The sequence below is a fragment of the Marmota marmota genome, unplaced genomic scaffold, assembly GCF_001458135.2.
Source record: "Marmota marmota marmota unplaced genomic scaffold, marMar, whole genome shotgun sequence".
NCBI classification, from domain to species: Eukaryota; Metazoa; Chordata; class Mammalia; order Rodentia; family Sciuridae; genus Marmota; species Marmota marmota.
The window spans coordinates 1,229,150-1,256,996 of NW_026000138.1; the positions used below are offsets into that span (position 1 = coordinate 1,229,150).

Below are 27,847 nucleotides of genomic sequence, written 5' to 3' on the forward strand. Positions count from 1 at the left end.
GGAGGAGCCTGGGGCAGGGAGGGATCTTCCCTGGGGCGGGGAACAGCAGTTCTTAAGATGGTTCTTAGCCGATGGCCTTTACCTCCCCCTCTATACTCATCTGGGCCTGGCTACTCTGCTGTCCTTGCCTTGCTGTAGTCCTGCAGCTGTTGAGTGGACTTCACAGCTGGGTTCCAGCCCAGTCTAGTGCCCCTGGCCCAGTGTTCCCCACCTTTCACTCCCAGCTGTTGAGTAATGACCACCGGGAAGGCTATGAGACCTCACCAGCTAAGACCACTTGAACTAAAGTAGCCTCCACCCTGCCAGAGGCCCAGAGCTGGGACAGTTCTACCCATTTCTCAGATGAGGAAGGCAAGGCCCAGGGAAGGTGTGGAAGTCCATTAGATCATGTTACCGCGCCGAGGCTTGGAGTCCGGCTGCTGAATCCCTGGCTTTTGTCTATGCAAACCCCTCCCACATCCAGCTGTGGGCTGCCTGCCCAGGTCCCTTATCTCAAATATGCCATGAGTCAGAGACGTCAGACTCAGACATTTCTGGGCTGAACATAATAGGGGAACCAGAAACTCTGCTGCCAGTCAACAGCATGCCTGAAGATGGTCCAAGAAGAGCTTGTGACTGAGCAGCCACTGGCTGGAGGGGACGTTGGCACTGGTCAGGAAGGTCACGGGGGAGCCCTGGTGACTTCAGACTCAGCCCCAGAGAGCGTGGCAGCAGCGCCCCCTTGGTGTGGTCCCAGCCTCTGGTTCCTGCCCCAGGCACAGAGCTGCTCTTCACTGGGGTAGGCCTCAGGCTGCCCTGGAGCAGGGTGCAGCAGCCGCATGGGGACCCCGGGGAAGTGAGGGCTCAGAACTGGCCCTATGGAGCGGAAGGGCCGGCCTGGGAGCAGGTGGCCACACAGTCTTAAACAGGAGGGGAAGCAGCGCATTCTGTCCCTGTCCTCCCACCCGCCACCCCTCCTCGTTCCAGCCAGAAATAGCTGCTTCTCAGCCGCCCATTGTACCGCCTAAATGCCACCCTTAGAGCTGCATTTGGTTTGAGTCTTCCAGAATTATCTGGGGGGTGGGGGTGGAAAGCAGTTAAAACCAGCCACACTATGTCCAAGACACCTCCCTCTAGAGGTGGAGGCTTCTGCAGGGCAGTGCCTGGGATACTGCAGACAGGGGCTCCAGGTAGCGGTCCCAGCAGCCATACAGACAGGAACTCAGCCAGGACCCTTCAGGTGACCAGAGCCCCTTGACCAGGCCCCAAATGAGCCCAACATTTCCAGGTGGGCAGACTAACATCCATCTGGTGTCAGGGACACCTGCCATGTGTGTCCAGGGGGTGCCTGCTTGGGGCTCCCTGGCACAGAGGGGTGCAGAGTGGTATGTCCCAGAGCCACCTGTGTTGGGCAGCCTGGCTTCTCAGAATTGGGAGTGTTTCTTTAGGCAAAGGTGTCCTCTGTTTTTGGTGTCATTGTGAAAAATTATCCAGGTATTCTGCGACTGCCTGCTCCTCAGAGATGGCCTTCAAGCCCATCGAGACATAGAGGAGTCCCCAGACAGCATTGGACAGAACTCTTTTATGTCTTTTCTCAGCCACCTTAAAAAAAAAAAAAATCACCCTGGGCATGGTGGCACCCACCTGTGATCCCAATGACTCCTGAAGCTGAGGCAGGAGGATCCAAGCTTGAGGCCAGCCCCAGCAACTTAGGGAGACCGTGTCTCAAAAAATATGGAGACATAAATTTTTTGGTACCAGGGATTGAATCCAGGGCTACTTAACCACTGAGCCACATCCCCAGCCCCTTTTGAATGTAGGGCCTCTCTGAACTGCAGTTGCTGAGGCTGGCTTCGAATTCACAATCTTCCTGCCTCAGCCTCCTGAGCCACTGGGATTAGAGGCACACACCACTGCACCCAACCTGTCTCAAAAATTTTACAAAGGGTCTGGGGAAGTATTTCAATGACAGAGCACCCCTGGGCTCCTGGCTGCCCCAAAAAGGAAAAAAAAAAAATCATAGCTTTTCACCATAAGCTCTGGAGGCCTGGAGTTGTCTTCATTTCTGTGCCCCAGCTGAGGGACAGATGAGCATTGGCTGTGGCAGTGGCCCACCCAGACGGGTGAGGTGAGGAGACCCCTTAGGGTGGCACAGCTGCCTTGGCCCTCATCCTGCCGGCCAGCCTAGGAGCAGGGAGCCTGCAGCTCGCGGTGCTGGGGGAGGCTGGAAGCACCATCGGCTCCCCCCACGCCCAGGCCTGCTATCCCTCCCTGGAGGCTATCATATACCATGTTTTGTTGGGCTGCTGTAACAAAGTGCCACAGACGGGGTGGGGGGCTCAAATGATCGGCTCTGAGGTGTTCAGGCCAGAGCCCAAGATCAGGGTGTCAGCAGGCTGGCTCATGAGGACAGTCCAGGCTCCCTTCCCCTCTGTGGTCTGCTGGCCTCTGTGGCCAGCCATGGCATATACAGCCTGTGGTCACCCAGGGCTCGGCCTCCCTGACCACACGACAGCCCCTTGCTCAGGCTCGCATCCAAGTCGCTGCCTTTGAGGAGAACATTTGGGTTGGGCCCGTCCTCCTGCAGTGCGGCCTCACCCTACCTGGTGACATCCACCAGGGACCCCGTTTCTATATGAGGGTACATTCTGAGGTGCTGGGGAACAGACGTCCACACCTGGAGTGGGAAGGGGACACAGTTCACCCCTGACACAGAGGCGTGCAGCCCCGGGCCTGGCTGTCGCTCCCTGTTCATCTTCTCTGTGTCTGTCTGTACTTCTCTGACCAGGATCTTTACAGCCATCATGCCCATGGTGGCAGCTGGACTGATTCTAGATGACCCCACGCTGCAGCCTGTGCGACGCCTCGTTTCCCTTGTAGGCACTGTGTGTGTTTGGGGTTCCATTTGACCTGTGCCTTGGGGGTGTGCTGAGGCTACTGCTGGGGCCGGCCTGTGTCCTCGGGTCACTTGAGCTGCATGGCCGTCACCTGTGCGATGGCATCTGAAGTGGCCATCGAGCTACTGCTCTCTTGCCCCACCTGCACGCTGCCGCCCTGGAGTCTGGGCTCAATCACCCTTAATTCTTTTTATCTTTTTCTGTTTTTGTTCTAAAAAAAAAAAAAAAACCAAAAAACACAAAACCACCTTGCCCACGATGCAGTAAAGAAGGTCCTTTGACTGACGGGTCAGTAAGCACCGCCCACTGCCATCTCCGAGTGCCACTAACCTGTGTTCTCCCTCCTCGTGGTGCCACGCTTCCTAAACCGCTTTGTTGTACCGAGCCACGGGCAGCCGCTGTTTGATCTTGTGACAGAAAGGAAAGCAGGGGGGCCGGGGCGGCTGCGGGGACCTTGCCATGCTGAGCGGCTTTCCTGCTTGCTTCCGTCGGCAGAGGCCAACGACAGGGTCACGCTGAGTTTCCGACAGCTCATTGCCGCAGTCCCCTGTGGAGTGGGACCACACACTCACGTGTCCTTGTGGAGAAGGGAGCCCCTGTTTGCTAGGGAGAACGTCCGGGGATACACTCGTGTTCCCCAGCTTTCTGATGAAAGAATACTTGATTCCTGGTAGAGGGGGCCCCGAGCGCCCGGTGAACACAGACGAGTAAAGGTATTTTCCCCTGGACGTGGTTCAAACAAAGCCCCACAGGTGACTGCACTAAAAGAAGGGATGGGCGAACCTAGGTGGGAACTAAATATAGCTTCTCTGAAGGTGTGAAGTCCCCATGGTTTGAGTCCTCTTCCTGCCCCCAGGAAACGTAAGACAGCTGTTATATTCTCTCTCACCGAGTTCAGAAAGGTGAGTAAGAACTTGCTGGCAACAGGAGGAATCCCGTTAGGGCTTGAAGCATTGATAGAGACCCAGGAGCTTAGAGCTTTGGGGATCCTCAAAAGGGGCCAGGTTCACCGGCCTGGGTCCTAGTCGCTGTTCATGCGATCTCGAAGCAGACCTAATAGGCCTCTCCGCAAGCTCTGTGCTCTCTTCTGGCTCTGTCTCTCAGGTTCACTGTGATCCATATGCAGGAGTCACAGCCAGAGCTGGGCAGAGTGGCACAGGCCTGTAATTCAGTGACCCAGGAAGCTGAGACAGGAGGACCACAAGTTCCAGGCCAACCTGGGCAACTTAGGGAGACGGCAGACCCTGACTCAGGAAAAAAACCACAAAAACTGGGATACAATTTGGTTTAAAGCACCCTTGGATCAATCCCCTGTACTGGGGGGCGGAAAAAGAAAGAAAGAAAGACAAACTTCTTGGGCCGAGGTTGTGATGCCTTGCATGCTCAGGCCCTGGGCTCCATCCCCAGCACTGCAAGGGGAAGACCCTGGGCCTGTGGTACCTATTGTGCTGTAGCTGGTTATAGCAACACATCCCCAGGGCCCATTTTTGAAAGTCCAAACTGATGTTTCCCGAATTTCTTTCACCTACTATATTCACACTGTGTTTCTAACCAGAGAACTCTGTGCCAAGATGAACTTAACACATTTTATTGGTCTAATTTTTCTTGAATACCTACATGAGCCTCATCCTAAGCAGTAAAATCCATGAAATCTGGGCTTTCAATATGTGATTTCCATAGTCTCCCGATGGACATCTCATAAACCCATAACTACTTCAATTAGGAGCACTTCACGGTGTACATCAGAATCACCTTAAATTCCACACACTTCAGGGACTCCTTTTAGGGCAGAGCGCTTGCCTGGCATGAGCTGGGTTCCACTCCTGGCACTAAAGAACAGAACCAAGATGTGTTCCCATAGCTCTCAGTGTCCCCTGGTCCCCAGAAGGATCTCACACATTTCACATGTGCATGCCTTGCTCAAGCGGCCTCCAAGGTCCTGGGGCTGAATGCCATGCAGACGCCCCTGCTGCTTTCTAGAATCCTGACCTACCCTGTGACTTCTTCCTTACGTGGATTTGCCCCCGTGTTTGCTGTGTGTCCCTGGCATTGCCAACAAAAAAAGACCACGTGCGGCAAAGGGCCAGCTCTCATTTCTTTCTCATTTCCCTTCCAAAAGGTTTAGCTTCTTCTCCAGAGATAAGAAGCGCCTGGCCAACACGCAGAGGAGCATGCACATCCACGAGTCCTTCGGCCAGTGGGCCAACACCCAGCGGGACGATGGGTACACAGAGCAAGGACAGGAAGCCCTGCAGCACCTGTGACTGTCGCCCCTCCACCTGAGGGCCAGAGATGTCCGCAGGCCACACCGGCTACCGAACTGAAGGGAGCCCACTGAACCCCAGCCAGGGGCCGCTGGCCTACACCCTAGTGCAGACGAGCCCTCAAAATGAACCCCTCAGACAAACTGTGTGCTTTGGGGGTGGACATTGAAAAACTGATGCCAAACCCTAAAGAAATGTCTATTTATATCCAGGGCTTTTGCCGTTTATAATAGATGACTTTGACCCCTTAGGATATATATTTAATATTCCCGTGGACTGAGACCAGACTTTGCGTTACCCTTAGTAACAAGCTTCTTTAAGCCAAATACATCACTTGCCACTGTAACTGGTGTTTGCTTTGCCTTATATGAAATTCTAGGTGTAGAGGATTTATCATCACTTTTGTGGGAGACAGTAAGAGGTGGCTCGTGTTATCATGAGACTGTCGTGGTGATAAAAGATTGCAGAGAGCATACTGACTGGACAGCCAGCCTCTGATGTCCCAGGGTGAGCTGCCCAGCTCAGACACAAAGCAACAGGACAATTTTGCAAGAGCTGGCAGTTGCTCCTTCTAAGTCAGGAGCATGGGGCCACATCCAAAGCCACGCACCTTGAGCCCGCTGTCCTAACCCACCAGTTGCTAAGGATGAGGTGCTAGAACATCTCCTCGTGTGCGGGGTTTTTTTTTTTTCCCCTTCCTTTTAATGGCATCTTTTTTCTTCTGTGTTCACTGTGTTTAGCATCCTGCAAAGAAAGCAAATGTCTCCAGACTGGGAGCAGGGTGTGGTAGCCTAGGCGATGCAGGAAGACAGGTGGGGTAGCAGAGGAAAGCTGAGGGCGGGAAGGGGCAGGTGGCTTGGGACTGCACACCTGGCTCACAGCTGCAGTGGCCAGCTGCCCTGGCTGCCCCTGAGCAGATGGGCTGGCTCACATGGCTTTTCTCCACCTGTGGAACACCTGGTGTGCAGGACGAGGTGTTCAGGGATCCAGAAAGGCAGCACTTCCTAAGAGCATTCGAGGATATCTTGACAGGTGGGGCCACATTCTGTGCATTCAGTAGAGTCTCTGTGAGGTGGATCTGCAGGATCTAAAGAGCCTCTGCTGTGGAAATGATTTGGATGGGATAATGTAGTTGCTTTAGAGCAGTGGTTCTCAAACTGGCCTGCACCTTAGAACAGTTAAGTGTTTATTCTCAAAGAGTGTAGGAGCATGGCCAGGTGCAGTACTGTAATCCCCGCAGCTCAGGAGGCTGAGGCAGGAGGATCACAACAAGTTGGAGGCCAGCCCCAGCAACTTAGCAAGATCCTATCATCTCAAGATAAAACAAAAAAGGCTGGGGATATGACTCAGTGGTTAAGTACCCTTGGATTTAATCTCCAGGACCAAAAAAAAAAAAAAAAAAGGAGGGTTTGGGGATGTGGCTCAATGATAAAATACCCCTGAGTTAAATTTTGGTTAACACACATTTTTTTTTTTTATTTGCATAACACATATACACACCTTGGGATGAATGTGTAACTCTAGTGTTAAATTATTTATGTTGGATGAAACCTCTTGAATTTCAAGAACCTAAACTCTCAGAGATACAGCCATAAGAAAAAATGCTAAATGTCACTTTTTTCAAAATTATGTGAGCAGTATGGTATTTATTTAAGTCCACAGAAATTAAGGCCAGTAGATCTAGCTCTCAAACCCGCCAGAGGCCAAATAATCAGAAAAGGGAGATTCAGCCCATTAGAACAAGCCACAGTGCCTTCGCTGATCCTGACCCCTGTGTTCTTCACTTCATTCTGTGTAGCTTGTCCTTTCAGAGAGCCATGAGACTGCCATAGATCACAGCCCCACGATGCTGGGGTTTAATTTTAAATGCCAACCAGAAGAAAACATAGGGTCAGCAGTTTGTGCTAGAATTTACCTTTCAGAGTGCCCAGATGTTTGGACTGGTGTTAGCATTAAGTCCACGCATCCTTCGCCGCTGGTGCTCTCCCATCCCTTTGAGCGTCTTACGTGTGTTACTAGGAACTGGACCAGAGTTCACTCCCACTGAGCCACGTCTCCAGCCTGGTTTGTCTTTTGTTTGAGACAGGATCTTGCTAAATTTGCAGTCCTGTCACAGGCTCCGAGTCATTGGGAGCCACCATGCCCAGCTCTATCCTACTTTTAATTCAATTCAACCACACTTGGGCTATGGATAAGAAAACAGAAAAGGACCAGGAGTGGTGGCGAACGCCTGTGATCCCAGCTACCAGCAAGGCTGAAGGAAGCAGGAGGATCGCAAGTTGGAGGCCAGGCTCAACAACTTAGTGAGGCCCTGTCTCAAAATACACTGGGATGTGACTTAAAAAGGACTGGGATATGGCTTAGTGGTAAATGCCCCTGGGACTCAATCCACAGTACTGAGGAAAAAATTAAAAAGATATAATTTATTCTGATCAGATCAGGGTCCCAGAGTCTCAGATCAGTGTGAAGGACTGTGAGCCATGCCCTCCTTTTGCCCCACACTCAAGATCATTTCAGAGGGACTGGGGCTGCAGCTCAATTGTGGAGCTTTTTTTTTTTTTAAGAGAGAGAGAGAATTTTCTAATATTCATTTTTCAGCTCTCGGTGGACACCACATCTTTATTTTACTTGTATGTGGTGCTGAGGATCGAACCCGGGCCGCACGCATGCCAGGCGAGCGCACTACTGCTTGAGCCACATCCCCAGCCCAGTGGTAGAGCTTTTGCCTAGCATGTGTAAGGCACTGGGTTCAATCTGGCACCACATAAAATAAATAAATAAATAAATAAATAAAATGAAAGTATTGTGTCCATCTACTACTAAAACAATTTTAAAAATTAAAAAATAAATAAATAAACAAAAGTACTGTGCCCATCTACAACCAAAAATTAAAAACAAACAAACAAACAAACTCAGGGCTGGGGCTGGGGCTGGGGCTGAGCCATAGAGTGCTTGCCTAGCACATGCAGGGTGCTGGGTTCAATCCTCAGCACCATATAAGAATAGAGATATTGTGTCCAATTACAACTACAAAATAACATTTTGAAAAAGAAATTTCAAAGAGAAAATCAAGACAAATTCTCTACAGGCAAATGAAAGCAGAAAGGTGGTTGCTCACAAGAGCCTGCTGTACAAATGTGACCAGCAGCAGAACTGCTTCTCCATCCTGTTAAATAACAGTGATTGGTGGGGATATGGCTCAGGGTAAAGCGTTTGCCCAGCAGGTACCAGGCCTTAGGTCCCATTCTCAGCACTGCCAAAGACAAGACAAAACTCTGTCTTTAGAAAGAGGTGGTGAAGGGCTGGGGCTGGGGCTCAGTGGTCGAGAACTTGCCTAGCAAGTGTGTGAGGCACTGGGTTCCTCACCACATATAAATAAATGAATAAAATAAAGGTCCATCAACAACAAAAATATATATTTAAAAAAAAAAAAAGGCAGACGAAAGAGGTGGTGAAGGTGACAGGTTCAGAACACCACCTTGAACCTCGGCTCCGGCCTGGAAATACCTGGGCTCCAAACCCCATCATCAGTAAGCTTTATTCGTGCTTTATTGAGTACAGCCTGCCCCTGTCCTGTGCCCTGTCCCCCGCCGGGCCTCTACTTGCTTCGGTCCCTCTTCTCCCTCCCCCTGGGCCTGTCCTCCCTGGGGTCCCGCTCCCAGTCGTTCTCAGGCCACGCCCTGGATGGCTCTCTCTCGGGCCACCTCTTCTCCCGGCCCCTGTCGTGGTCCCGCTCCCTGGCCCTGGACTCCCAGTGTCGCTCCCGGGACCGGGACCGCTCCCTCCGGTCCCGCTTGCCCTCTCGGTAGAGGTCGCCCTTGACCACCGGCAGGTTGATGGGCTTCCGGAAGGGCCGGTCACGCCCCCCGAAGCGCAGCTGCCCCGACTCCTTCTTGCCGCCCAGGCCGCCGCCCAGCCGCCGCGGCACCCAGCCCCGCAGCGTGCGCTCCAGCTCGTAGTCGACGAAGAGCTCGCGCTGATCCACCAGCAGCCCGTCGGCGTCGCGGTAGGCCTTGAGCAGGGCGCGCTCCTCCCGGAACTCGATGAAGGCGTAGCCCTTGGAGAAGCCGGTCACCAGGTCCCTCACCAGCCGCAGCCGCCGGATGTCGCCGTAGCGCGAGAACACCTCCCTCAGCTTGTCCTCCTTGGTCTGCAGGTTCAGCCGGGCCACAAACAGGGTGAGCAGCGGGTCCCCCGTGACGCCCTTGTTGGGGACGTACCGGGCCAGCATGGCCCTCCACACAGCGCGGTCGTGCGGGTCCTCGTCCGTGCCGTCGATGCTGCCCGCCTTGAGCGGGTCATACTCCTTGGCGATGGGCATCCAGTCGTTCATGATCTGGGGGAGACAGGCAGTGAGAGCCACGCAGCCCGGGCAGCGAGAGCCGCCAGTCCCCGACCCAGTCAGAGCCCAGGGCGTGAGCCTGGTTCCCCCACAGCAGGGCACTGACGCTGCTCCGTGGTGTGGCCCGCGGTCCCAGACCCTCCACTGCCAGGGACTGGGTGAGAGGGCAGGCAAGACGGCGCCCAGGAGACTGAGGCAGGAGGATCCAGCTCAAGGCCACCCTGGGAAACTCAGTGGTAAAGTAACCCTGGGACTTGCATTTATTTATTTATTTATTTTTTTATTAAAATAAATCAATTTACAGGAGGCTGAGAGGGCAGCTCAGGAGTAGCCCAGATGGCAGGCTCCTCTGCTCCCCAGGAACCTGGGATCTCCTCTTGACTCTATTATCCCAGGAGCCCCGGAACTGACTACAGGGAACTTTTACTGGTGGGCACACCGCAGTTGTCACTCACTCTGATGGGTGACAACTGACTCTCGGGATGCCTGCTGGAATCGTAAGGTCTTGTCAGCACTCAGCGTCTGACACTCACATAAACCCCTCCTCCAAAACCAGGACTCTGTGGCCTGTCCATGGTCATTCTCTTTCCTGATGGCATCTTCCCATAATATTAAAATGATGTCTATAAAGTTTCTCCTCTTAATCAAGTTTTCCTCAAGAATCTTTTTGCTTTGCTTGTTCAGTTGATGGGGTGAGTAGGGGCAGTGACCAGTTGCTAACGGGGTGCACTGTGGAACTGCTCCCCCAGTAAAAAGCTGAACACCCACAGAATAAACTCAAAGCCAAGGGCACTGCACTTGAGGCCTCTGGCCTCACTCACACTCACCAAACCCCATTACAAAGCCTCTTCACACCATGAAGGCTTGCTCCTGGATGCACCCCAGTCCTCAGCTCCTCTCTGCCCTGCAAGGAATATTTCCTTCCTTTCTGCCTCCCACACATCCACTTTTAGAAATCCCACCAGTCCAGCTTCAAACTCCCCCCACAGAGCAAATGTGCCTCCCCCGGCTCCCGGGACCCCTCCTGGACTGACTGTTCTGCCCCACGCACAGTGAACACCCTTGAGTTTATTATCTCCAGGTCCTAGGACACTTCCTGTTGAACACTGGGGAACTGAACTAACTGCCTTCCAAGTTCAACAAAAGGGCCTGTCACTGAGAATGGAGAGGGAGCACACTGTGCCACACACCACCAGGTGGTGGAAGGAGGAGGGTCCCGCCTGTCATCATCAACAAGCAAGTGGAAGACAAGCAAGTGGAAGCCAGGCACCGTGGCCACCACTGGGGAGGGTGGGGCAGGAGGATCGAAAGTTCAAGACCACCCTCAACAATTCATGGAGGCCCTATGTCAAAATACAAGGAACTGGGGATGTAAGCTCAGTGGTTAAGTGCCACTGGGTTCCCAGCACTGAAAAAAATTTAAAAAGTCAAACAACTTTGGAGAAGATGCTTCTCTGGTATCTTAAGCAGTAAAGGATGATAGACCATGAGGGCATCAGAAGGCACAGAGGACAGGAGTGAGACATTTGCAGTCCTGTTCTGGCTCTGGCTCACTGTCTTTTCTCTCATGGATAGAATTTCTCCACGTGAAAACAGAAGAGATGGAGCTATGGTATTTTGGTCCCAATCCTCTGGTATTTGGTCTACAGAGACCCCTTATCTACTGGGCCTGATATTCCTGGAGTTTAGTCTTATTCCCCATTCCATCACAGGGTTGCAGAAAAAAACTATGATGATTACAGATTAGTCCAACACTTAACAGGTGCCAAGCACTGTGCTAAACCCTCCTCTAGCTCTCAGCAACAGCATGTAGGTAGGCACCGCTATCACCATCCTGTCAGATGAGAAGAGCTGGACACAACCAGGCACCCTGGCACACACCTGTGATCCCAGCGGCTGGGGAGGCTGAGGCAGGAGGATCACAAATTCAAAGCCAGCCTCAGCAACTTAGTGAGGCCCTGAACAACTTAGTGAGCCGTGTCTCTAAATAAAATATAAAATAGGAGTGGGGACATGACTCAGTGGTTAAGCAGTGCCCCTGGGTTCAATCCCTAGTACTTAAAAAAAAAAAAAAAAAAAGAATAAAAACTCTTACCCCAAGTCATAAAGCTAAGTGGTGGCCCAGTGAGGGGGTCTGAACCAGGAGCTTTGAACGAGGAGCTGTGTTGAACTCCAGAGCTTGAGCTCTTGACCATTTGCTCAGGGGGCTTTCATGAAAGATAAGGCTTTGGAGATTAGAATGAAGAAAATCCATCAGGATTCTGGGTGTTGGAGACTGAGATCCATGATCCGCCTCCAACCCCAGGAGGAAAAGAACCCCTCCTCATGCAATATAAAAAAACCATGTCCATGGGCTGGGATTCTTATAGCTCAGTTGATAAAGTGCTTGCCTTGCATGCACAAGGCCCTGGGTTCAATCCCCAACATTACACACACAAAAAAAAGTCACAAGGATCCACCAACTAAACTTACATTATTGGGGTTGGGGATGTGGCTCGGTGGTATAGCGCTAGTCTAGCATGTGTGAGGCCCTGGGTTTGATCCTCACCTCAGCACCATATAAAAATAAATAAAATAAAGGTACTGTGGCCAACTATTTCTAAAAAAATTTTTTTTAAAAACTTACATTATCGTACATAGTGACAGCTCCTGTTCCAAGCTTTAAAATTACTTAAAATTAAAATCTAAAGAATGATAAAGAATTAAGCACAAAATTTGTTCTGTCTCATCTGCATGTTTTTATGAATACAACAGCAGCCTGCACTGTTCATAATATAATACGATATTTCTAATTGTATCTGCAGCATCGCAGCATTATATTGAGATCTCCTGCAGCAACAATCTCCTTGGATTTTTACATTCTGGTCAGGGGAGAGATTTGAGAGAGGATTGATGGGGTGGAAGTGGATGGGGCAATTAACCGTCAAAGGCAAAAATATGGGAAAACGACAAAGGGCACTAGGTTGGAAATCAGACTCTCAAGGCTGAAGACCCAGTTCTACCATGTAGTGCCAAAACTTAAAATTTAATTAAAATTTTGAGAATCTGAATTATTATCTATAAACGCGTCTACACGCCACGTCACTGGGTTTTTGCGGACTGGATGGTATCAAAGAAAGTGCTTGTTTATAAGTTATCATAACACAAATAAAAGTTTTGTTCTATACAAGTCTCTCGTTCCAGGGTCTTGGGATGAGCCAAAGCCCCGCTCCCGCCGACAGCTCCGGGCATGCGCAATGGCGCTGGGGAAGCACGGGCGGAAGTCGGAGTGGGACGGCCTGCGCCACACTGCCAGCGCCCCCATTCCCTCAGCCACCACCTCAGCCTAGCTGGGTCCTCCGACCCCTCACCTCCTGGGTGGGCGCAAGGAGGAAAGGGCCACCTTTCCGTTCCAGTTCTCGCCCCTCTGGCCCGCAACGCAGCTTCTGAACTGTCCCCCTTTGCAGGTTTCAACGTGGCGCCGCGCACCTCGGCGGCCACAGCATCCCCACAGAGTCCCTCTTCTTTCCCTCGGGCGCAGGCCCGTCCCTTCAGATGCTCCCACTCACCTCGGCACAGCTCCGGCTCGCGGAGACCTTCCCAGACACCGAGATAGATAGGCCCCGACTCCGGGCAAGGGGAGCTTCCTGATGCCGGCCTCGACCAGACGTCTACGTTGCCAACCGCAGATTCGTCAGATGCTGTTTTCCTTTTGCCGTTTTAAGACGTCCCGTCACCTGCATTGGACCTCAGGGGCGGGTATCTTCCGAAGAGATTGCGCTTTCATTTGTTTCTTTTTTCTTTTCTTTTCTACACGAAAACAAAAAATGCTAAATTGACCAGTTGCTATAGCACCGAATGTGCAGTTAGTTTTTTCTGGGAACCGCTTAGGCTCACATGTGGTTATGATGATTTTTAATGAGCCTCGTTGGCATGAAATTTTATACACGGTCCCAGAGGTTTCATAATCCCTGTGTTGCCGAAAGCTCGGTCCTTGTCCCCATGCCAATCCAATAAGGAGGATACGGTTTTGAGAAACAGGAAAGAGAAGGTTTATTGCTTTGCTAGCAAAGAAGAAACCCCAGGACTCCTGTCCCAAAGGCTGGGATTCTCCCATCAGCAAGAACAGGGGTCTTTTAAAGAGGTGACTCAGAGAAAATGAGATTAGGGAGGAGAAGGTTAAGGAAAAGAAGATCAGGGAGGAGGTCAGGGAGAAGATTGTTGGGAAAAAGAAAAAACATGTAAGTTTCAAAGAATCTAGTGAATAAACCCCTGTTACACTTGGACGTAGTAAGTTCACTTTCCATACAAGTAGAACAGTATTTTTTTTTCTTTTTCCTTAAACCAGGAAGGGCTCTACCACTGAGTTACATCCCCAAATCTTTCTATTTTTATTTTTATCAATTATTTACTTAGTTATTTTTGGTACTGGGGACAGACCCCAGGAACTCTTTACCATTAAGATACCGCCCTAGCCTTTTTAATTTTTTATTTTGAGTCAGGGTCTGGCTGAGTTGCTAAGGCTAGTCTCCAACTTGTGATTCTCCTGCCTCAACCTTCCCACGTGTTTTGAGATTACAAGCATGCCACAGTGCCGGGCTCCCTGATGATTTTTGTAAGAGCACAGGAAACCCCTGCAGTAAGAAGCCCAGTTTAATAAATATGTACAATTATGTGTCAAGTTAAAAATTTAAAAATTGGGGGGCTGGGGATGTGGCTCAAGCGGTAGCCCGCTCGCCTGACACGCGTGCGGTCTGGTTCCATCTTCAGCACCACATACAAACAAAGATGTTGTGTCCGCCGAAAACTAAAAAATAAAAAATATATATATATATAAAAAACAGGCCATAATGGTCAATAAAAAAAATAATAATAAGTTAATGAATAAAATAAAGGTTCATCAATACCTAAAATATATTTTTAAAAAATAATTAATATATTGGGACTGAGGTTGTAGCTCAGCGGTAGAGTGCTTGCCTCGCACCTACGAGACCCTGGTTTCAATCCTCAGCATCACATAAAAATAAATAAGTGAAATAAAGTTATTGTGTCCAACTACAACTAAAAAATAAATATTAAAAAATAATAATTAATATATACAAATTATTAGAAATAATATCATAAAATATTTTTTAAATCTACTTTTAAAAATCTACAAATCTATTTTTAAATATTACAAATATCTACAAATTATTAGAAATAATATATTATAATTAAATATTTTTTTTAAATAGCACACAGTGATGGGATTTGTTGTTACATATTCGTACATGCACACAATATAAAAATATGGTTTGGTGAATATCCTTCCCTAGCCCTTCCCCCTTCCTCCCTTTGTCCCACCCCTGGTCCCTTTCCTCTGCTGACCTCCCTTGGATTTTCACAATGGATAGGTCTTATATCAGTTATGCTGTGTTTCTTTTTCTTATTTTTTGAGAGCTGGGGACCAAACCCTAGGCCTTACACCTGCTAGGCAAGCACTTTTCACACCCCCTGCCCATCTACGCTTAATTTTTCCACATTATTTTATTGTGTATAATAGTACACAGTGATAGGGACTAGAGTTGTAGCTCAGTGGTAGAGCACTTGCCTAGCCCGTGAGGCACTGGGTTTGATTCTCAGCACCGCATATAAATAAATAAAATAAAGATCTATCAATACCTAAAAAATATTTTCAAAAAATAGCACACAGTGATGGGATTTGTTGTTACATATTCATACATGCACACAATATAAAAATATAGTTTGGTGAATACCCTTCCCCAGCACTTCCCCCTCCCTCCCTTTCTCCCAGCCCTGGTCCCTTTCCTCTACTGACCTCCCTTGGATTTTCAGAGATCCCTGTCCCCTCACTCACCCACCACTACCTATGGGTAACCAGCTTTCCATATGCTTTCTTTTCCTGTGTTCTCTCTAGCTTCCACATATGAGAGAAAACAAGACCCCTGACCTTCTAAGTGTGACTTATTTCACTTGACATGATGGTCTGTAGTTCCACCCATTTTTCTGCAAATGACACAATTTCATTTTTCTTCATGACTGACTAAAACTTCATTGTGTACCCATTCCACATGTTCTTCAGCCATGTTTTCATTTATGGACACCTTGGCTGGTTCTGTAGTTTGGCTATTGTGAATTATGCTGCTGTAAACATAGGTGTGCAGGTATCTGTAGCATGATGACTTTAATTCTTCAGGATAAATATCAAGGAGAGGTACAGCTAGGAGTCTTTGGGGGAACCTCATGGTGATTTCCATAGTGGCTGTACTAATTTACAATCCCACCAACAATGTGAATGTGTTCCTTTTTTTTTTTTTTTCTTTTAGAGAGAGAGAGAGAGAGAGAGAGAATTTTAATATTTATTTTTTAGTTCTTTCTTTGTATGTGGTGCTGAGGATCAAACCCTGGCCGCAAGCATGCCAGGCAAGTGCGCTACCGCTTGAGCCACATCCCCAGCCCCTATATTTCTTTTTTGAGGTGTGTTTGTTTAATTCATTTGCCCACTTCTTAACTGGGTTATTTTATTTTATTTATTTTTTGATGTTAAATTTTTTGAGTTCTTTCTATATTCTAGATATTAATCCTCAGTCAGAAGAGTATCTAGCAAAAATTTCTCTCCCATTCTGTATGCTCTCTCTTCACATTCCTAATTGTTTCCTTTGCTGTGCAGAAGCTTTATAATTGGATGCCATCCCCTTTATTAACTCTTTGCATTATTTCCTGAGCTTTAGGGGATCTATTGAGAAAGTCATTGTCTGTGCCTATGTACTGGAGTGTTGACCTTGTTTTGTTTCTAGGAGTTGTGTAATTTATGGTCTAATTCTGAGGTCTTTAACCCATTTTGAGTTAACTTTTGTGCAGGGCGAGAGAAAAGGGTCTGGTCTCATTTTTCTACATATGGAAAACCAATTTTCCATTCGCTGAATTTTTTGAGAACTGCCATGCTGTTTTCCTAGCAGCTGAACCATTTTATACTCACCAGCAATGCCCAAGGGTCCCATTTTTCCATATTCTCATATTATTGCCTTTTTTAATTTGTTCTAATTAGTTATACAGGACAGTAGAATGCATTTTGACACATTGTACACAAATGGATCACAACTTCTCATTCCTCTGGCTGTGCATAGTGCAGAGTCACACCAGTAGTGTAATCATACATGTGTTCGGGTAATAATGTCTGTCTCATTCTACTGTCCCCTTCCCACAGCCCCATTACTCCCCTCTTCTCATATTATTCTTTCTTTTAATAATAGCCATCTAGGCCAGGCACAGTGGCGCATGCCTATAATCCCAGTGGCTCAGGAGGCGAAGGCAGGAGGATCGATCCTGAGTTCAAAGCCAGCCTCAGCAATTTAGTGCTTAGCAACTCAGTGCGACCCTGTCTCTAATAAAATACAAAATAAGGGAAGGGATGTGGCTCAGTGGTCGAGTGCCCTTGAGTTCAATTCCCAATACCCAAAAGAAAAAATAAATAAATAAATAACCATTTGGGGCTGGAAGTATATAGTTCAGTGTTGGAGTGCACACTGATGTGTGCAGGGCCTTGAATTCAAGTCTCCAAAAAGACGTGATCTGAAGGACCATCTCCATGACTGTCAGAGCTGTCTGTAAAATTAAACATTTAAAATGAATTATTTTTTCTTTGGTACTGGATATTGAACCCTCAGGCGCTTACCACTAAGCCAATGCCCCAGACTTTTTTTTTTCCATTTATTTTATTTATTTTTATGTGGTACTAAGGATCAAGCCCAATGTCAAATCAGGTGAGATCGGGCAGCGGCCAAAGGAGGCAGATTTAAAAAGGCCCAGGAAGAGAGGCTTTATTGAGTTCCCAGGCGGAACTCGATCAGACCCACAGAGTGGACAGAAGAAGGGTCTGAGGCGAAACTACGTGGAAGCTCGGCCAGACTGGACTTTTATGGTGCTTACAGCAGGAAGGGAAGGGCTTGGGACAGGAAAAGGTGTTTTTAGAGTCCCTTGTCCCGTTGGAGTTCAGGGGAGCTGGCTGAATTCCAGGATTGGCCAGGGGGTCCTGCTGATTGATAGGCATTAGTCAGGAGATCCCACGGATTGACAGGTATTTCCATCGGTGCCTCATTGATGTTTCTTTCCCATTCGGGCTGCTTTGTTCTAAGTCACCACCACTGGCCTGACATCCAGGGCCTCACTTGTGCTGGGCGAGTGTTTTATGCTAAGCCACAACCCCAGCCCAAGCCCCAGACCTTTTCATATTTTATGAGGCTGGCCTCCAATTTGCAGTTCTCCTGCCTCTACCTCTCAAAATGCTGGGATTACAGACCTGTGTTACCACACCCAGCAAAATAAAAAATATATTTTTTAACTGCAGGGGATGCAGCTAGGTGGTAGAGAGCTTGCCTAGCAAGTGCAAGGCCCTGAGCTCAATCAGTCCCCAGCACCCAAAACAAACAAAACAAAAACCCCTTTGGGAGATGTGCTTGCATTCCAGTGGTGGAGAAAGGGCGGGTTTTGGGGGGGCGAGGCAGACATTTAGTCCCTTCACCAAATGCTCCTCCTACCCACCATCCTGAATAAACACATCTCAACAGCTAAAAGCAAAATAAAAAAAAAAAAAAAGGAAGTGTTCTCTTATTCACATAAGTAAACAGTCTCAAAACAAGTGCCCTGGAGGCCACCTTTCCTGCTAAACAGATTCTTTTCAAGTTAACCTAGTTCGTCACTGTGGTGCACGCCTGTAATCACAGTGACTGAGGAGCCCCTGGGCCCTGGCAGGAAGATCACAACTTCAAGGCCAGCCTCAGGGATTTAGGGGGCCCTAAGCAACTTGGGAGACCCTGTTTCAAAATGGAAAATAAAAAGGGCTGAGGAGGTGGCTCGGTGGTTGAGCAAGGCTGGGTTTAATCCTCAATACAAAAGGATGGGGGTGGGGAGAGAACAGGAAGAGAGCCAGGCTGAATGTGCCACGTGGAAGTCAGCGGTGCCACCGTAAGCAGAGATGCTCTACCCTCTGAGTGGAACTGTCCTATTTATGGAGGGACCAGCAAACAGCTCTGCTTCCATTTTTATCAAGCGTGGGCCACTTACACTTTTGTTTTCCATTTCATTTCTTCCTTGCCTGTCTTAGCTCTCAGGGGAATAGTCTTTTTTGAAGTTATTTTTAAAATGTTGTATAATGAGGTATCATTGGAACTTTTTTTTTTTTTTAGCTGTGCTATGTAGGCATATTCTAGGTGTGTCATGGATCCGACGTTTTCTTTCCTTGTTCCCAAATAATTGTGGAGAGTTGAGAGATTTCCTCTTAGTCTCAGCAAATTAGTGTGACACTGTCAGAAAATAAAAATAAAGAAGGGCTGGGGGTGTAGTTCAGTGGTAGAGCACCTATGGGTTCAGCTCTGTGAGGATGGCCTTGGGCCTGAGCCTGAGCCACTCCATTTCAAAAACTCCAGTTTGAAACCTGCAGTCTCACCCAGCACTCCTAAATATAAAAAATGTATGTATGGCCCTCAGGCACAAACAAGTCACTTCTCCCCACCAGGATAAACTCAGAAGCCTCTGGCTGGCTGTCCTCTGCCCAGATGAGAGGAAAAGGCAAAAAGATTAGGGTGGGGACCACCAGCCAGGTTTCTTTTTCTTTTTTTTAGTTGTAGATGGACACAATATCTTTATATTTTAAAACTTATTTATTTTATATGGTGCTGCGGATCAAACCCGGTGCCTCACGCATACGCTCAACCACTGAGCTACAACCCCAGTCCCAGACCAGTGGTTTTAACCCCAGGGTAAGTGATATCGCTGAGAAATCCAGTGGCAGCTGATAAGGATTGAAAGGGGTGTCAAAAGCCCCCAAATTTAATATAAATAATAGAGCAAATGAACAAACAGTCAGCCAGCGCCTAGACTTATGCACACAGCTGGAGAGCCTGATGAGGACCTGGACTGACATCCCATCCCTTGTCACCATTTGCCTGATCCTCTGCATGGTCCTCACTGCTCTCCAACTCTACAGCCACATCTTGACCCAGGTGAGAGCCGCAACTTTTCCCTCGGATCCTCTCCTCAGCCGGCCATCAGCTCCACCCCAGGAGAAGCCTGCCTTCCTGACCTGATCACCGTGGTCTGAGTGAGTGTGCAGCTGCTGGACTTACAGTCTAAGGCTTCAGACTTCAGACTTGAACTTAGCCTGCAGAGGGAATGTCTGTCATTAGCCTGTCAAGATTAAATGTGTTTTCAGTGCTTAGAATTAATTAATCTAGAATTGTGTGCTGTGAATTGATTATGCAGTGCCTAGCATTAAGGATTTTCTTGATTAAGAACCTGTAGAGTGAAATTGTATTGAGTGATTTGAAAAGTGTATTGAGTGATTGAAAAGGGCAGAAGTGCATGGACATTCTTTATTTCTCCCCCTGAACTGCATGCGTTGCACCTTTTGCCCATCGCAACAGCCTCCCAGTACCACAAAAAGCAAACGGAACCACACAGCTGGTAGACCTGGGTCCCCACCTAGGAATGACTGACTCCCCTAACATCACACAACTTGCTGGCAGCAGAGCCAAGACTTGAACCCTGGAGTCAGTTCTAGACCCAGCTCTTTCTCTCTTTTTTTTTTTTTGTGTGTGTGTGTGGGTGTGTGTGTGGGGTTACTGGCGACTGAACTCAGGTGCTCTCAACCAGTGAGCCACATCCCCAGTCCTGTTTTATATTTTATTTAGAGACAGGGTCTTATTGAGTTGCTTAGCACCTCACTTTTGCTGAGGCTGGCTTTGAACCTGCCATCTGCTGCCTCAGCCCCAGCTCTTTTTTTTTGGTACTGGGATTGAACCCAGGGGCACTCAACCACTGAGCCACATCCCCAACCCTATTTTGTATTTTATTTAGAGACAGGGTCTCACTGAGTTGTTTAGAGCCTCCCCATTTCTGAGGCTGCTTTGAATTGGTAATCCTCCTGCGTTAGCCTCCCGAGCCGCTGGGATTACAGGCATGCGCCACCGCACCAGGCCAGCCCCAGCCCTCTTGAACACTGCACCATCACCCACCGGTTTTCAAAACTGGAGCATTAACCAGAATTACCTAGAGAGCGTGTTCAAGCACAGGCTGCAGCCCTGACCCAGAGTTTCTAATCCAGGGTGTTGACAATTTGCATTTCTTTTGTTGCTATTTCACTCTGGGGACTGAACTCAGGACCTAGAATACTCTATTGACACTGACCTAGCTCCAGCCCCAAGAATTTGCATTTATAAAAAGTTTCCATGTCCTGCTGCTGCTGCTGGTGGTGGTCCCAGGTGTGTAGGGTAAAAACTTCTACTGGAGCTGCCCAGGATGATGGTACACTCCTGTAATCCCAGCGACTCAGAAGTCCAGCAACCTAAGAGGCCAGAGGATTGCATGCTGGAGGTCAGCCTGGGCAATTCTGCCAAACCCTGTCTCAAAATTTTTAAAAACGGGTGAGGTCGGGGATGTAGCTCGGTGGTAGAGCACCCCTGAGTTCCATCCCCAGTACAGCCAACAACAATAGTAATAATAAAATAAAATAAAAATAATAAATCTCTGCTATAACTCCTAATTACATTCAGAATTATCCAACACAGGAGAGTATTTTGCCAACAGCATGTCAACCTCTACAAAGGATCCAAGAGTTGTATTTATGATATTAGTTTTTTTGGGCCATACTAGGGATTAAACCCAGGGCTCCTGCACTCTGGGCAGGTGCTGGACAACTGAGCTACATCCAAGGTGTTCTTTTATTTTTTTATTTTGAGACAGGGACTCAGTAAATTGCCCAGGCTGGCCTCAAACTTGCAACCCTCCCGCCTCAGCCTCCTGAACACTGGGGCTGCCTCTGTCCCTCCACTTACCCAGCATCACCGTTTTTTCCAGGTCCATTACTTGAGTGGAAGTTCGTTTCTTCACCAAATGTCTTGACTCCCTGACTGAAGGTCATTTTTTTTTTTAATTTTAGTTGAATATAAACTCAGTGCCTTTATTTGTTTTTATGTGATGCTAGGATCAAACCCAGTCCTCCCACTTGAGAGGCAAGTGCTCTATCTCTGAGCTACAACTCCAGCCCATGACTGAAAGTCATTTGACTGTGTATTTGAGAGTTTATATCTGGGCTCTTTTTCCAGTTCTTGCATTCCTTTCTACAGCTAATATTCCATTGTTTTAAATAGAGCCTATTTTATTTACAGTAAGCTTAATATTTTTTTTCTTGGTATTTAATCATTTCACGTTATCACATCGTGATTCACGGGCTACCAAACCCTTGCCCAGGCTTCGCTTTGACTGTCAAAACATTGTCTTTGCTGAAGACAGTGCCTTTGTTGCCATTGCTTCTGGATTGCTTGTTTAATTCTTGTGAAGTCTCTATTGTCATTTTAGGACCCCAGAGTGCCTACAACAAAGAAAGCTTCAGTGCTGAGCTCTCTACCTCACAGGACTACAAACCTCTTTTTCTGTTGCTGTTACTGGAGATTAAATCCAGAAGTGCTTTAACTATGAGCCACATCCCTAGTCCTTTTTATTTTGAGAAAGGACTCCTGCCGAATTGCTGAGGATGGCCTCCAATTTGCAATCCTCTTGCCTCAGCCTCCCCAGTCCCTGGGATAATAGGCATGCACCACCGTGCCACACTACTGCAAATTCCTCTAATCAAATCTCAAATTACTCAAATTTTGTAAGTCACACTGTTAATATTCAAGGCACACTCCAGTAATCCCAGGAACTCAAGAGGCTGAAGCACGAGGATGGCAAGTTTAAGGCCAGCCTCAGCAAGTTAGCCAGAACCTATCTCAAAAATTTTTTTAAAGGGGAGTGGATCTGGGAATGTAGCTTAGTGGTAAAGCACCCCTGTGTTCAGTCCCCCAGGCGGCAAAACGAAACAGGAAATTCTCGGTAATACTGGTCTTGCATGTGTGCATGTGGAATCGTACAGGGTCTTGCCATGGGTGACTCCATCTTTCTTTTTTCCCATTCCCTTTCTCTCTCCTGGAGATGGCCTTTGCACTGTATTCTTCCGATCCTGCTTGTTTTTCTGAGATGATTTCAGAAAACAGCTGTTCATCAAAAAAACTGACCCCCAAACTGGAACTTCCTGCCCTCAGGAGAAGAGATAGTCATCACAAGGCATTTACCTGGGGTCAGGCCAAAACACCAGACTGTGGGACTTAAGCTCTTGGGAAATGCTTATTTCTGCTCAGAGACCCTGACCTGATCCTCAAATAAATATTCCTACTTCCCCGGAGGGGACTGGAAAGGGGACTTGAGGCATTAGTTGTCATCCTTCCTGGTAAGAAACAGACATGAGCAGCAGGAACATGAGGTTAAGGGAATCATTCTATAAACTGGGCTCGCTGCGCTAATCCTTTCTTTCTCTCTCTCTCTCTCCTTTCTTTCACCTGCAGCCTGCCTGGTGTAAGCCAACAGGTTATGTTACATTCCTCAGCCAACAACCTGTTATCTAAATGCCTGGCCAGAAATGCTGATGAGGAGAACACAAGTTACACCTAAGCAGATGATTTTTGTGACCCTTAGATCTGGGAACTCAGGGAGATAATAGTAATTCCCCCTAAAATCTATAAGAAGACGTTCTAGTTAGAACCTGTCAGGATGGGCCAAAGCGACCTAGAGTTGTCATGACAGTGGGGACTTGACTGTCTGATACCATCCAGCTGTCAGTCACAAGTCAAAAGGTGGACCTGGGTGGGACTCTCTGGAAACTTCCTTGGGACTCACAGTAAAACTGGAGGGCAGGCCAGGTGTCCTAGCTGGTGGCACACCTGTAATTCCAGAGACTTAGGAGGTTGAGGCAGGAGGATCATAAGTTTGAAGCCAGCCTCAGCAACTTGGTGAGACACTGTCTCAAAAATTCAAAAATAAAATAAAAAGGGCAGAGAATGTAGTTCAATGATTGAAGCACCCCTGGGTTCCAACCCCCAGTAACACACACACAGGTACACACAAACTTGGAGGGCAGGAGAGACACTATCCTCTCTGAGAGGACTCAGTCTGTCCCTTGAAAGTGTCCCCTTTCCCTTTGTTAGTCCTTCAATAAACTTGGGCCTGAGAGAGGTTGGCAGCACACACCTGCAGTCCCATGTTTGGAAGACTGAGGCAGGAGGATCAGAAGTTCAAGGCCAGCCTCAGCAATTTAGTGAGACCTCTGCCTAAAATAAAAACTAAAAAAGTAGGGAACGTGAAGGGCCCCTGGGTTCACCCGGGCCCCATCACCAAAACAAACAAACTCATGCCTGCTCCTCTGAGCCAATGTCTGGAATCTTTCTGGCTGTTGGCAAGGATTTGGGGGAAGAGGGGTGCTCAGTGGCTGCCCCAGCTTCTCAGTGCTTCTCTGCCCTGCAACTTTCCAGGTTGCCAGCGACCTCCATAAAGCCTTTCTTTCTACTCCAACAGCCGTCTCTGTGGCATTGTTTTTTTCCTGGGACAACCTTCGGGACCTCAAAGAGATGCTTTCTAAGTTTCAAAGCAGATGATGATTTTTGCCTTTTTTTCCCCCCAGTTGTTCTACAATTTTTTTTTTTTAAAGAAAAAAAGTCTTATTTCGCTAACTTGCTAACTTGCTGAGGCTGGCCTTGAATTTGCAATCCTCCTGCCTCAGCCTCCTGAGGATGAGATTACAAGCAGTGCAACACTGTGAGTGGCCGCAGCTAACATTTATCGGAATGCTTAATTTAACTGCTTGCTTTCTTCCACGCATCACCTCATATTCCTCACAGCTGCCCTACCACTAGGTCCTATTATTGCCCCCATTGTGCAGAGAGGGAAGTCGAGGTTCAAAGGTCTAAGTAACTGGCCAGGGTTGCGACGCTGGTAAAGCGGAGGAGCCAAGGGATCTGCAAAGTGAGCAGGGCAGGCATTTTGTTCCAGATCAGAGCAAAGTCCAGACACCCCGAGGTCTTGGCGACAACTGGCCTGGGGGCTGTGCAGAACGCCAGCCTGGGGACCCGGGGCGCAGCTGTGTTCCGTTCTGCTACAGGTTTCGGGTGAGTACCCTCGGATGTGACCCGGCCTCCCCCGCACCACGCAGGTCACAGGGCTGGAAAGACTGAGTTCTCGGGCGGAAAGAGTGAGCGCTGCCGCCCGCGCTCCGCCCCCGTCTCCTTGGAAACGGCGGCCCGCGGCCACGCCCCCCGGCCCCGCAGCGCTCAGGGCTGGCCAAGGTCGCCGCCGCTTCGGCCTCCCGGTTCCTCTCGGCCGCCGCCTTCCCTTCTCGCTGTCCTCTTCGGCCCCAGGCCACCTCCTGCAGCCGCGCTCCAGCACCGGGCACCCGCGTCCGCGCCGGACAGTCCCCGCGCTCTTCCCGGGTCCACCCCTCGGCCGTGCTGATTGGGCAGGCGGGGTCTCCGCCCGGCGGAAAGTTTTCGGTGCCTGGAGGAAGTTGAACCTTGGAAACTCCGAGCAAGCGACTCCGGTGGTGGCCTCGGGGGACTCGAGGTCATGGAGGAGCCCCCGGTGCGAGAGGAGGAGGAAGGGGACGGAGAGGTGGATGAAGCCGGGCCCGAGGGCGCCCTGGGCAAGAGCCCCTTCCAGCTGACCACCGAGGACGTGTACGACATCTCCTACGTGGTGGGCCGCGAGCTGATGGCCTTGGGCAGCGACCCTCGGGTGACCCAGCTGCAGTTCAAGATTGTCCGCGTGCTAGAGATGCTGGAGGCGCTGGTGGATAAGGGCAGCCTGGCCGCGGAGGAGCTGAGGATGGAGAGGGACAACCTCAGGCAGGAGGTGGAGGGGCTGCGGAGACGGGGCCCGCCTGCCCAAGGGGAGGTGAGTGGGGGAGGCGCCCACCCGAGGGAGGTCTTTGGCCTTTGTTGGAGGAGCCGCTCAAAACAGTTCTCTTCGAATTTCCAATCCTCAGATTGGACAGTTGACATTCATTGAGTACTTACTTGGTGCCGGGCTGTGGAGTGTGTTCTAAGTCAGCCTCCATCATTTCTGACCTTGACTTAAATCAGCTAAAAGCTTAGCATATGTGGCTGGGGAAGTGGTTCCGTGGTAGAGCGCTTGCCTGAAGCTTTAGGGTACATGCCAGTCTCGCACACTGAGTTGCCCTTAAAACAGATGACCAGATCCCAGCCCCAGAGTCCCTAACTCAGCAAGTCCGAAATGGGACCTGAGAATCTGCATTTCTAACCAGTTTTCCTGTAAGGCTGATGCACCACACTTTCAGAGACTGGACTTGAGTAAGAGATGCATTTGAACTAAATAGAAATTACTGCATATGACAACAAACCACAAACACAAGAAGATTCAGAGCAGCTTTAGTAATAGTGATCCTGTCAAAATGGAAAGAACTCTATTGCAACAGATAGGTTGTTTACATTGTGCTGTGGTCCTACAGTGGAATACTATACAACAATGAAAGAGAACTGAGTAGTGATACAACAGTTTAGATAAAACTCCCAGATGTCACTTTGAGAAAAAGGAACTAGGAGGCTGGGGTTGTGGCTCAGTGGTAGAGCACTTGCTTAGCTGTGTGAGGCACTAGGTTCGATCCTCAGCATCACTAATAAATAAATAAATAAAATAAAGGTATTGTGTCCATTTAAAACCAAAAAAGAAAGATAGCAATTATGCGCAAAAAAGAACCTACTGTAGGGCTGGGGATGTGGCTCAAGTGGTAGCGTGCTTGCCTAGCATGCATGAGTCACTGGGTTCGATTCTCAGCACCACGTAAAAATAAAGATATTGTGTCCACCTAAAACTAAAAATAAATATTAAAAAAGAACCTATGTAGATTTGTATAAAATTCAAGAACAAGCATAAGAACCTTTAGTTATAGGAGGCAGAATGAGGGAAGGTGGGCAGAAAGGAAACTGATAACTATACATTTCCTGTCTTTTATTTTTTATTTTTAGTTGTTGATGGACCTTTATTTTTATTTTTATTTTTTAAAATTTATTTTATTTTATTTTATTTTTTGAGAATTTTAATATTTTATTTCTTAGTTTTCGGCAGACACAACATCTTTGTTTGTATGTGGTGCTGAGGATCGAACCCGGGCCACACGCATGCCAGACGGGCGCGCTACCACTTGAGCCACATCCCCAGCCTGGACCTTTATTTTTATTTGTTTCTGTGCAGTGCTGAGAATTGGACCCGATGCCTCACACATGCAAGGCAAATGCTTTACCCACATTTCCTGTCTTCATCGGGATATGGATATACAGGTGTATACATACGTTAAAAATCACCTATCTAAAGTCAAGATGAGTGAATATTACTGTGTTATACTTTAGTTTTACCAAATGCTGTTTTTACATCATTGTCCTTTCTTGTTTTCTTCCCCCATGCTGGGGATGGAACTTAGAGCCTGGAGCATGCTGGGTAAGGTTCAGGAATCCACTGCTGATGACACCCCAGCCTTCAATCTCTAGTATTGATGAAGCAAAAATTTCAAGAAACAATTAACCCAAACTTGCCCTTACTCTACATGGTGCACAGGCTTTTTCTTTCCTGTTCTATTTTTATTTTTATTTTTTTATTTATATATTTATTTGGTACCAGGGATGGAACCCAGGGGTGCTTAACCACTGAGCCACATCCCCAGCCCTTTGAGTCAGGGTTTCACTAAGTTGCTTAGGGCTTTGCTAAATAGCTGAGACTGGTTTTGAACTTGCCATCCTCCTGCCTAGGCCTCCCTAGCCTCTGGGATGACAGGCATGTACCACTGTGCCTGGTCTCCTATTCTACTTTTATAGTTAAAAATTGGGTCAGAAAAAAAAAAAATTGGGTCAGAGTTGTGGCTCTGTGGTAGAGTGCTTGCCCAGCATGTGTGAGACACTGGGTTCGATCCTCAGCACCACGTAAAGATAAATAAATTAATTAAAGGTATTGTGTCTATCTATATCTATCTATCTATCTATCTATAATAGTTTATATATAATAGTATATATATATATATCTCATACCCCCAACCCTCAGTCTCCAGTATTGTGTGTGTACACACACACACACACACACACACACATGTATATATTATCCAGGGCTTCCCACTTGCTAAGGACCTACACTACCACTGAGCTACAGATGCAACCCCAGCCCCTCCCTGTTTTATTTCACTTATTCCTAAGTCACAGTGACCATGGAATTGTAGTTGAGGTTCTACTTAGCGACTATTATGTGAGATGACTCAGGGTCTTATGCAGTTGTCTGTCTGTGGAGAGTCAAGAGAAGTTCATTGACCTGCCCAGGACCCTCATTCACTGCTGTTGGCAATTGATCTCCACACACAGGATATGGAGGAAGTCTTGGCCCGGAACCTGTGGTCTGCAGGGGGCTGGGTGACTTCTCACTTGGGACAAAGTGCAAAAGCGTCATCAGGCAGCAGATGAGAAGGCACATTTTTTTTTCTTTTTTTTCCCAGTACACAGTCTATTTTTTCTTTCTTTTTTTTTTTT

The 27,847-nt window shown here is 48.2% G+C and overlaps 3 protein-coding genes across 8 annotated transcripts in view; 2 read left to right on the plus strand and 1 right to left on the minus strand.

The window, feature by feature from the left end:
- The window catches only part of Rilpl1 (Rab interacting lysosomal protein like 1), a 33,456-nt gene extending 27,970 nt beyond the window's left edge, over positions 1–5,486 (plus strand). The window contains exons 7-8 of one of the 4 annotated variants that reach the window (XM_015502410.2): positions 3,141–3,164; positions 4,996–5,486. In XM_015502410.2, coding sequence (XP_015357896.1) covers positions 3,141–3,164; positions 4,996–5,140 — 169 coding nt within the window. In that variant the 3' untranslated portion in view covers positions 5,141–5,486. Of the gene's footprint in view, positions 1–2,767; positions 2,856–3,140; positions 3,165–4,995 lie in introns of all 4 variants that reach the window. The other 3 variants (XM_015502412.2, XM_015502411.2, XM_048785506.1) reach the window with 3 other exon arrangements.
- Positions 5,487–6,584: 1,098 nt separating this feature from the next.
- Snrnp35 (small nuclear ribonucleoprotein U11/U12 subunit 35) lies at positions 6,585–13,399 on the minus strand. The gene is made up of 2 exons (XM_015502417.2): positions 13,031–13,399; positions 6,585–9,476 (listed from the first exon to the last, which is right to left on the minus strand). Exon 2 carries the CDS (start codon positions 9,471–9,473, stop codon positions 8,739–8,741), a length of 735 nt encoding a protein of 244 aa, XP_015357903.1. The 5' UTR covers positions 9,474–9,476; positions 13,031–13,399; the 3' UTR covers positions 6,585–8,738.
- Positions 13,400–24,524: 11,125 nt separating this feature from the next.
- Positions 24,525–27,847, plus strand: part of Rilpl2 (Rab interacting lysosomal protein like 2) — a 36,717-nt gene continuing 33,394 nt past the window's right edge. Inside the window, exon 1 of one of the 3 annotated variants that reach the window (XM_015502419.2) lies at positions 24,525–25,214. In XM_015502419.2, coding sequence (XP_015357905.1) covers positions 24,888–25,214 — 327 coding nt within the window. In that variant the 5' untranslated portion in view covers positions 24,525–24,887. The remainder of the gene's footprint in view (positions 25,215–27,847) is intronic. The other 2 variants (XM_048785508.1, XM_015502420.2) reach the window with 2 other exon arrangements.

Bases quoted from the DNA above. Each gene is read 5' to 3' on its own strand.
- Snrnp35 (XM_015502417.2), bottom strand. From the start codon at position 9,473: ATGAACGACTGGATGCCCATCGCCAAGGAGTATGACCCGCTCAAGGCG.